General features: G+C 50.2%; 1 protein-coding gene across 1 annotated transcript; it reads right to left on the bottom strand.

Annotated features, from left to right (window-relative positions):
* Positions 1-320: 320 nt before the first annotated feature.
* Positions 321-6,194, bottom strand: LOC104624633 (chromosome unknown open reading frame, human C11orf52). Its single transcript, XM_010292057.1, has 4 exons — positions 6,163-6,194; positions 1,721-1,761; positions 885-931; positions 321-557 (listed from the first exon to the last, which is right to left on the bottom strand). Exons 1-4 carry the CDS (start codon positions 6,192-6,194, stop codon positions 321-323), a joined length of 357 nt encoding a protein of 118 aa, XP_010290359.1.
* Between the last annotated feature and the right edge of the window lie 4,585 nt (positions 6,195-10,779).

Below are 10,779 nucleotides of genomic sequence, written 5' to 3'. Positions count from 1 at the left end.
AGCTGTAGTTTTAGCCTTCATCAGCTAAGAAGCAGCAGCTCTATCTTCTTACAGTGCTGAGAGGAGATGGGTTACCAGCTTCAGAGGCAACTCTTCCAAGGGGAAGAGGTTTTTTTTGTCAGCAGAATCAGATAGGAAATTACTCATCATGTGAGAATAAATGTGTCTGCGTCCTCCAAAGAGAAATGCAGGTGGAAGACACAGACATCCGCACCTTCTCAGGGAGACTTGATGTATCCATGAGGTTAGCTTCCATCTACAGCATCTCTAAGTCTGTGAAATCCTTTTGCTGCTGAAGGAGGAGGGGACCATCAAGCCTTTTATACCAGGGTCCCATTCTTACTGTCGTATTTCAGCCTGGGCCGGGGAAAGTTGAGAGTGGCATACTCTGTGGCATTCTGCACTTGTAAGTTCTTCACGTCTGCTGCAGAGCGCTCCCGGACCTTGGTGAACACTTGGATGTCTGCATAATGAATGCTGTCATCCTGCTTCACATTCTTTGGTTTACTCACGGTGGCATAGACAGGAAACTCTGTGATATCTTCGTACGTTGGAGCCTTTGGGAGGAAAGAGCTCTGGAAGGTCAGCTCCCTGAGCTGCTGCTATACATGCCTTCCCCAGACCAGGCAGAGACACCCTGTACACTGCCCCCACCACCTCCAGCCCACCCATTCCACTGCATTTTAGGGGAAAAAAATGGGCCCACAGCACTGTGCAGCAAATGCACATGGTTCCCACAGCCATTAAAGCCTATACAGGATGAGATGATTCATGGCTCTGAATAAGCTGCCCCATGTCCTCCCACTCTGTCTAGCCTAGGAAGTGGTGGTCAGCTCTGTCTTCTCAATACACAGTTAGGAAAACAACTCTGGGAAGCTGTTTACCTTCCTGCCAGACTGATGGTCTTGGCTCTCATGTCTCACATTAGTTCCTGAAAAAGAAACACCAGCAGATCAGGTTAACACAACTGTTTGTAGTTCTACCTTTGAATGTAGAAATGCAGCTTCTGGCCCCTGGGCTCTTCCCACTGGACACAAATAAAATTTCCACCTCATTTGACACCCTCAACTCTAATGCTGTCTCTGAGGCCTGCCTCCAGGAAGAAAGCCTGGACTTGTTTCTTTGGAAAAAATAAGGTTTCCCAGGATGACAACATGCTGTGGACCACAATGTTCTTGGCAGAACCTAGGAGCACAGACACAGCACAGAGAGCTTCCTTGTCAGGCCCTTGGAGAAGTCAGATCCAGTTTTAACTTTGATATTTCCTTTGCTGCCTGGCAAACATATTTTGCCCAGCGTGGTCCAAAGGCCACAGGACACAACTGACCAACTTAGGGAATGCACTTTATTATGGGGGACTGATGTCAGACAAATGTTTGCAGCTCTTACAGGAGTTTGATGCAGCTTCTGTTATGCTGCCACTTGAGAGTACTCACATGTGTTTTGATGTGAGACTCTTGTATTTTAAAGATACTGCTGAAGTCTCTTCCCTCCCCCTTACCAAGTCCCATGGCACGCCACACCCCTTGCTTTAAGTTTTAAAGAAATCCTGCCTTTTGCTTCTACCCAACTTCTCTTGAGGAAGTTTAGGTACAAAAGAGTATGGCAGGGGACCTCAGCCTCAGAGATTCAATTCACAGTCAGCACTGACTAATGTCAGCTAACCAGAAGCTCAGTCACTCCACCTCTTGTCCTCTAAAGCATTTTCACAAATCCTTACCTTGTTTTTCTTTCTTTCTTTTAAAAGGCGAAGGACAATACCTGAAATCAGAGAGAGATGTCAGCCCTGAGAAGCCCCAGCCTCTGCTCTCATAACATGCAAACCCAAATGCACCACCCCAGGGTGCCACATCTGTTGGTAATAAGAAAGGCCCAAGAAGTGTCTCAGAGAAGAGCTATTGAGCCAAGACAGAATCTAAGCGACTCTTGCAGGGAGAAGGTCCAAAGGGGAGATGTGGGGATGTGATTCCTTCTTCTGTGACACACCTACCATACTCCACAGACTACTCCCAAGTCTCTTTGCCTTTCAGCCCTGCCTGGCTGTCCAATATGCATACGCATCCAAGTGAATGGGAACAGATTTCACTGTAGTTTTGCAACTACATTTCCACAGCTGTAAGATCAAAGATGCAGGGTGTAGAGCATGATGTCAATTGGCACAAAACCATTCTCTTAGGGACAGATGCTCTGATAGTCCTGAACTTTGGCCCCCTTGCCCAAGGAGCAACTCTGCACAGACCTTGTGCTAATTTAAGGTTTCAGACAGTTTTCCTGTTCTCAGTTCTCCACTTAAAACACAACCAAACCAAACAAGCTATGCCCTTTATATAAGCCAAGCCAAACCCTAATCTCAGCTGTACCTGTGTGACCAGAGAGAGACAAGCCAAATACAGCTATGTTCCAGACATGGAATGAACAGGAGCCAAATTTGTTCCAGCTGTAAGAACAGAGCCAGGAGCTCAGCTCCTGCAGGCTGGTGCTGGCAGTGGAGTGCAGGCTGTCTGGTAAAGCAGAGACATGTCACATTCTGGGCCAGATGCATGAAGGAAATGTTAACCTTGCATCACGGTTGGAGGGCCAGAGGAGAGTAGGTGCCAGCCCTGGTATGGCTCCTCCTGCATATGCGTTCCATCTGGTGCTGGCTGCTGATCAACACAGTGTGCAGCTGAGGGTCACACATGGGTCTCTGTCTCTGCTGCAGCACGGGCAGCAGCTGAAAGTGGGCAGCTATCGCTTTTAATGGGGCTACAGTTACCAGATGGTTCCCAAGAAGCATTTTATGTCCTACAGAGTGTGCATTTGCCAGATAGTCCTGCCACAGGCGGGAACAATGCAGTGCCCTTTGCTGGCTTTCGGAATCAGTTTCAGTGCGTGGGTGAGCAGGACAGTATGTGCAGTAATGCCTTTGGCACTCTAATGGCAAAAGAAAAAAAGCATAAATGCAGGCAAAGAACTTGGAGACCTTCAAAATGGTCAGTAATGATTAACCAGGCTTGCTAGATCTGGGAAGTCAAAGGCAGCTTTGGGGAAGGCCACGTGCCTGTGCAAAAGGATCCAACACTGCTTCTCATGTCTCTACTGTGTGCTGCCCCACAAAGGCACCAATGGCTCTCCAGTCCTTGGCAGACAAAATCTGGGGAGCTGCCTCTAGAAGTTATGAGCCTAGCTCAAGGCAGCATTGCTTTGTCTTGTGGTGGTTCTCATTTGGTTCTTGCAGTTCCCTCCTCCACTGTCTCTATGAGCTTGCAGGGTCTCCACGGCCCTCCTTGCCAAGGCGTGTGTGCTAAAGCACTTTGCTTCTTTACAGCATTCAGGCACGTTGTGCAAGGTAATTAAAATAGCACCATTTGAAGCAAAATCAGCAGGGTCGCTATCCTCTTTCTTGCAAGGTAGGTTGCAGTATCAGCTTTCCAAGCTGTTCTTGCTTGTTTTGGTTGCCTGCCTTTGTAGAGAGAGCATTAGCAGCCAGTGTGTAGGCTGAAGCTATTCTGAGGCTGTCTGCACGCTAATCACAGCAGGGCAGGAGACGGCATCTCCCAGCCTAAGATCTGCAGTAATTAGAACAGATGTGGCAAGGGAAACAAGGGCAGGGCAAACTTCTCCCCTCTTCTCAAAACGAGGTCAAACATGTTGTAACTAAAAGCCTGCTAGAAGCACATTGTATTCTGCATGACAGCACTCATGTCCCTGCTCCTGTATTGCTTCTTCCCCTTCCCCCATGTCAGTGCCAACATGATTTCTGCCCTACACAAGCCTGCTTCACAGTGGGTCCTGAATTTTGGCATTTTTGCTGTCCATGCACACCAGAGTCCCTGAGTACTAAACCAAGCGATGAGAACATCTGGGGCCTGCTCTCCACGGGGCCATACTTGCAGAGGTACCCAAACCTGAGGACACACTTTCCTTTATCAATAACTTTCTTCTGTGAATGTGTTTGCATTTGCTGTAATGGCTTTTCTTTAAAGACTTCAGGAATCTCTGCAGTGTCTTGCTCTTTGCTCTGTCTCCCTTAGGGCCCATGCTTCAATAGTGATCATGACAAGGATCTTCCATCCAGGAGAAAGTGGGTGCCTACCTCCCCTGAGCCCTTTTCTAAGTCTCAGCTTTATTTAGAAGCCCAGCTCTTTGCTGACACAGCTATGGTGCTAACCAAATATACAGAAATAAAAGCAGTATAGGTGCCTGGAAACATCTGAGCTAAAATTAAATACCTTTTTTTTTTTTTCTTCTGACACCAAGGCAAAGCTATGAATCATGCAAACTTCTGCTGTGGGGCTTCAGTGTGCTGGTCTGCTCTTGATTGTGGTCCTCTGTAGATGTCTCCTAAGGCCACATTACCCACAGAACATTCCCATTTTCCTTCCTCTCTCCTTGCCCATTGCCTATTTGAATAGCACAGGGACACCCTGGGAGCCTGAGGCCCTTCTTCACACATGTGTTTCCCTGTGCAGGACAGAATGATGCTCCTGGGGAGAGAGCCCTGGTTCCTCCTCGCTGCACAGCCTGTAAGGCAGATGTTAGCATTTGAGTCCCACAGGGGTGCTAGAGTCAAAAGGGTCTTTGGCCAGAGCTTTGCCCTCTGCTGCAGGAATCTGTCAGAAGATAGTAGTAACAGTACCAGCAGAAATACCATCCCAGCTTCTTACTTTTCCACTGGGAAAAAAATCAAGTGGGACCCAGGAGTCCTGGTCCAGTAGCCTTGGGGGAGTGGAATTTGACATTGCCCCAGAGGAGCCAGCCTGCCACCATGCTTCTCCCCAAATGCAGCAGAAAGCTGCTCTCCTGCCTGGCCCTGCATAGAAAAGTGACATTCAGATTCTCATTTATACTTCCTTTTGGAGGCAGAAGTGTTTGTGCATGGCCTGGCATTGTCTGGACCTGAAAGTGCCACCACTGCATGCACTTGTAATGGTGGTGGTTGTACTCCAGAGTCTCTGACTTTGCCAGTCCATGCTGTGGCATGGCTCTCCCCAACCCACAGTATCAGTAGTGTGCCTGGCACCTGCAGCTCTCCTCAAGGGAAAACAGCCTGTGCCACAGGCATTCCCTGATCAGGCTGTCGTCCGCTGCAGTAATGAAGCCAACATCCCGAGTGCCTCATTTATCCTCTGCCACAGGGAGAGGAAGTAGAAAATGTGGGTTTTGGTGGGGAACATGTCAAGAAACAGCTTTCCACCTCCCACCTGCAGCTCCTATTCCTAAATCCCAAACTCCTCTGCCCTCCAGCTTACAGCTCAGGTTGGAAGGACCTCGGTGTCCTGAACCTCCTTCTCTGCTCCAGCCACTAGGCGATGCTGTGCCTCTTGTAATTATTAAAAAGCGCTGATGAATTTCTGGTACTTTTAACAAATGCAGTGTTGGAGAGAATGTCCTCGGAACTTCATCTGATATTCATGGCTCTTCCCTTTGTACCACTCTCAGAGCTGAAAATATTTCCACTTGGCACCAAATGATGCTCCACTGTGTCCTTTTTCTGTAAGCAGGAGGTCCAGGGCACAACATGAGCCAGGAGGGATTATGCTGTCACCCTCCTCCCACCCAGGGAGAGACAGCAACATTATTTGAAAAACGTGGCCAGGATTTCCCAAACACAAATAATGCCCAGACACACATAGGCAATGAGAGGGGCCGGGTGAGCTGAGAGCAGGATGGGGTAGCTGACCCAGGAGCCCTTTGTGCCAGCACTGTCCCAGGGTCCCCTCTCTGCAGTATGCTGCAAAGACACCTTACGGTGTCTACCTGACAGGAGACCACTGGGGCAAGGACAGGGATTTTAACTAGCTCCTTCCTAGAACAGAGCTATTCTCAGCTGCTGGCATGGCTGCGGGAACCCAAGGTGCCAGTCCCAGGAGGTGCCACAGCCCGTCTGGGCAGAGACATGTAAGCAACAAAGCCCCTCGCCTCCCCCATCCTGCCTTTGGCAGGCAGGGGCTGCCCCAGCCTCCTGTCCCCACCCTGGCACCTGCACAGCAGGGACTCAATGCCCCTGCTCACTTGCTCTCGGTTTCTGTGTGAGCTGGCAAGGTGCAGGGCTGAGAGCCAGGCGGGAGCCCTGGCAAGCCCAGCACAAGGAAGCAAAGCTTGCAACGTCCACCCAAACTTCCGCTCAGGCTGCCCGGTGTGTCGTCTGCCATCCCCGTACCTGGCGGATGCTGTACTCACCATGGTCGCCTGCAGCTGCAGAGATTGCCCATGTCGCGCCTTCCTCCATGAAGCAGAAGTGTTTTCTGGACAGGGAGAGCTTGTATTTCCTGGTTCCTGCTCGGCCCCTGGCTATTCCAAGGGAGTGTCTGGCAGTGTCAGATTTCTCTCCATCGCTGCAGTGACGCTTTGCTGGGCCATGCGTGCCATCTACAGGAGGGCTTTGCCCCTGGGCTCTCCGTGTGCCCACGGCCTGTGCTCACCTCTTGCTACGCAGGGAGGAGAGGGCAAGGTAGCAGTATGCCTCCAGGCCTCAGCCCTGGGGCTAAAATTCTGCTTTATGATTTGTACAGTGGATGTCCCTCTGCTACCCCTCTCTCCCAGCAGCGCCGTCCTGCTGATGCCAGCAGTGATGCAAAAGAGGATGGAGGAGGGACTTAAAATGTTCCCGAACAAAAGGAGAAACACCAGGGTGGGAGCTGTCACTGCTGTTCATGCTGTTTATCATTGCATCTCAAGCAGGATGTCAGAAAAATGTGTGGCACTGGCCGGCATCACCTGGGAAAGAGAGTGTATCTTCCTGGGAGGGAGGTGATGCCCCAGAGGAGGTGAGAGCAGGCTTGCAGGTCTGCTCTCAGATCAGCTTTAGTGCTGCTGCTTCTGCTGCAGGCAGAAAGGCATATGGAGCCTCAGGGACATTACTGGGAATCCATTTTTTTAAAGCTACCTAGATGAAAGTGTACAGATTTTTTCTTTTGAGAATGACAGAATCCCATGAGAGACCTCACATCATTAAGGACCTGCAATACAGCTCTTAGGCTCACTCCTCAGCCTGTCAAAAAGGAACATTAATGTGCATTTTACCTCTCTACCCCTTTTGAGAGCCCTTGAAGGCTGTGGCTGGTCATTCCTGGATTGAACAACAGGTACCTGATCTCTGGCAGCTCTAAGAGAGCTGATAATACTGAAAGATACCATGTTAATGTAGTCCTCGAGCAGAAAGTGTGCTCCACAGCTTTGATTTGGCAGTCAGCCCTAGTTCTGTGCAGGCCTGAATGCCTCATGGGATGTGCTGACAAGTGAGTAAGTTTTAATTCACCCTTCTGGCAGGCCATCTCAGGAACCAGCCCTAGTCCCCAACTCCAGCTGTACCCATGTTCTCAGCCAGGCTCACAGCATTATTTACCATCTGCCCAAGTGCAGAGCAAAGCTTGTACCCATACACAAGTGGCAGGAGGAAGAGTTCTGCTTTGGAAGGACCACAGGGCACAGCTGTGCTCTTAGCTGAATCCTGGATGAACCACACTGTGACCTGCAGAGCCTGAGTCTTGCTCTGAAACCGCTCCTCTGGATGTAGTTGGAGAAGTTGCACAGCTCAGCCTGTACCACAGCACCCCAGGGAGAATTTATCCAGGCAGATGGGATTCAGTCCCGGTCCCAAGACGACCGTGTTCTCAGGGTCCTGCAAAGACTGGGTGGTCTCACGAGTCTGTCCCTGCATGGGGAGTTGTAGACTGTGTGTCTCTGAGTTTGCCACAGACGCTGTTGATTTAGTGAGACAGTGTCTGTTTTGATTTCTGGGATAACTTGGACTTCGTTGCTTTGTGGAGAAGGAAAAAAAAAAGGCTGGGAGCCTGTTCCCATCAGCCCCTTTCACAAATACTGGAGCTGCTGGTTTGAGCTCCATCAGAGAAACAGAAAGGCATCAAAAACATTGGCAGAGCTGGAGAGCATTTGGCTGCCACTCTGCATTCCCTCCTCAGTCTGTGTCTGCAGGCATGAAAGAGAGCATGGCTTCCAGTGCTCCTGCTCAGCAAACCAATCAGGCTATTTTGTGCAGAGCCTGCCAGGGTGGAGAGGAACAGCCCCGTGGCTGACACCAGGCAGTGCCAGCCCCTCTCACTGCATCACCGCACAGGGCAGCTGTCTTCATGCAGTCAGGGACATTGTCTGGGTGACAAGCTGTGCAACTGGCACAGGATGAGCGTGCAAGTGCCCAGCATTGAGAATGAACTCATTGGAGAGCAAAGACGGGGCTAATAAGAGCCGGAGGGGGAACAGAACTGCATAATGACTGCTAATGCTGTGCATTTCTATTCAGTAGTGTCAAGGTACCTCAGACACCTATCACACCACATTGTGATAGGTGCGGTACAGGCACACAACAAGCTGGCATTGTCTATAAAAAATGACAAAGAGAGAGCTCTGAAATTTTTTGGCACTTTTGTCCTAGAATCTGCTCCCTGTGCAGCCCCAGCCCTGGCCACATGCTGTTTTAAGCCCCCAGTGGTTCAGCAATCCACAGCCCTTGTGTTGCAGAGTCAGAGCAGGGCCAGATGGTATTTCACACACTAGAGTGCCATGTCTGCACTGTTTGTTTATGCACACTCCTTCAGCCAGGCACCCTTTGCCCAGCTTGCAGGTCATATGTTGGCCATCCTCCCTATCCCAAATCCAGTGAAGATGTTTATCCTAGTGACAGGAGGCCTGCAGTGAGTGAGAGGACCATACATCCTTCTTACCAACACAGAAGATGCCAGATCAGAGACAAAGAAAACCCTTTTATAGCTGCTGCTCTGAAGTGGCTGTGAATTTGAGGAATCCTTTTATGGTAGGAGACTAAGGAAATTATGGCCATGCCTGAGGCCACACACAGACACAGGTCTCTGCCTTCACCATGGGGGTATGAGCTTGGGAACTCAGCCTTCCTGGGACTTGGGACTCAGGTGAGTGCTGCCACAAATGGGATGCGGTATGTACCTGGTGCGGTGCATGAGGTTAGTGAGGCATGCACTGAGGAGCAGAGAGGCTCGTACACAGGAGAGCAGTGAAGGACTGGGCTGTTCTTGCCCTTACAAGCAGCTGCTTCAGGTGATTGAAAGTAACTAGCCCAGGATTATCTCTGGAATTATTATTAATGACTTAGACAAAGCCTGTTGTAAAGGTGATTTTTATTTTGACATTAAGTCTGAAATACTTACTGGCAGTGGCTTATCTGGTCCTACTTCATGAGTAAGGGCATCCCTCAGCAGTACAGACTGTTAGTGCAGGTATCTGATGGGGGTATCTGTTGGGGGAATGGAGGCTTAGCCATCCTTGCACTTGCTCTCATGAGGCTGGCAGGCAGGGCTGCTCTTAATTTGACTCTGATCAACATTGCTGGCAGGGGCCCTGAGAAGTAGAAAATAGCTGCACAGTGGTTCACTCTGGTCTGGATCCCACTTTGCCTGGCAAGGATGAAAGAGCAGCCTTATACTAGTGTTTCAGCAACTGAGGAGGTATGCTCCATGGGATAGACTCCTGAGCAGGGCATTTCTGGCCCTAGGTATTCATGGAGGAAGAGTGCAGAAGCCTCAAGGTCACATCCCAGCAGGGAAAGGGAGAAGCTTTGTCCACAGGGACTTTGGAACCTCCTCTCTCCTCTGTGGGAGGGCTGCACTGATGCATGCCAGGGATCCCCATATTTGGTCAGTGACACAGCATTTTGGCTGCCTTAATTGGCTCTGACATGACAACGATTGCAACTGGCACCTGCTGAGCCCTCAGGGCCATCCGAGGCAGCAGCTGCCACTGACAGGAGCACACACGATCCCTGGCCCAACATCACAAAATTACAGAGACATTTCTCATGTAGCTGGTAGCATCATGGTGTCTGCAAAAGGGGCCAAATTCATCCCCTCTGTGACTCTACAGAGAGTGCTGAGATGCCAGCAAGGCACTTGAGATCTGAGCAGAGTCTTTTCCTTCAGCATTTTGGGGTTCACTCTCCTCACAAGGGCTGGAAAGGTTCTATGGTGAACAAGCCTTATGTCCCATAAACTAGAGGGCTGAAGCAAGCAGAGACTGTTGTTTGTCATTTGTTTACTTGGGCTAACTCCAGCTCCAGGTCTGGAAAGTCACAGTGACCCTCCAAGAGCCCATCAGTCTACATCTTTTCTCCTAAAGGCTACTGCCTACTGTGGGGTCCCTACAACAGCAAGTAACTCCAGCTGCACCTGAGCCAGGAGGGCCAATCACAGAGGTCCCCCTGGCTGCCCCATGCACAGAGTCCCTCCAAGTCCCCGCTGATTCCATTTCCACAGACGAGCTCAGTGTGAACTCTCCACTGCTCTGCTCCCTGCATCTGGAGCAGCTAAGGCACTGTCCATCCTTCCTGCTGCAGAGTAGCTTGGCCAGAAGCAACATGAATCCAAGGCAAACAAGAGAAGACCAGAGGCACATTTATTCCTCTTTCCTCCTGAGAGCTGCAGGCACTTTTACAGACCAACAAGCACCTTCCATCTCCACAAAGGTCAGCCACCAGCTCAGAAGCGAGGCACTGGGATCATCTCTCCCCTCTTCTCAGTCCCCTTCTGGGCTAGAGCACAGCAGCTGTTTAACAGCCCACTGTGACACAGCCTCACAGTTTAGGATAAGAGTGACCCTTGCCATTTGGGGTGAGAGAAGAGCACCTTGCATGGTGCTCAACAAGCACTTGACCTAGGAGAAAGCTTGCATTACAAGTCCCTCACAGTAACACTTTAGTCGCCCTCTTTTTTCAGTTCCAAATCCCTTTTTCCAGCCGTCAGGCTTAAGAAGCATAAATCTGGCATATATATGGCTGCCTCACAGCCCTTCTAAACACTGATAGTGAGAAAT

Source organism: Phaethon lepturus, unplaced genomic scaffold (genome assembly GCF_000687285.1).
Source record: "Phaethon lepturus isolate BGI_N335 unplaced genomic scaffold, ASM68728v1 scaffold55137, whole genome shotgun sequence".
In the NCBI taxonomy this organism is placed as follows: Eukaryota; Metazoa; Chordata; class Aves; order Phaethontiformes; family Phaethontidae; genus Phaethon; species Phaethon lepturus.
This window is presented reverse-complemented; position numbering and strand designations above follow the sequence as displayed.

Excerpts from the sequence above, each read along its gene's own strand:
- LOC104624633 (XM_010292057.1), bottom strand. The coding sequence starts at position 6,194 with ATGGGCAATCTCTGCAGCTGCAGGCGACCATG. Across the intron at positions 1,762-6,162 it reads TGCAGCTGCAGGCGACCATG|GTATTGTCCTTCGCCTTTTA; the intron begins GTGAGTACAGCA and ends CTCTGATTTCAG. Across the intron at positions 932-1,720 it reads AAGAAAGAAAGAAAAACAAG|GAACTAATGTGAGACATGAG; the intron begins GTAAGGATTTGT and ends TTTCTTTTTCAG.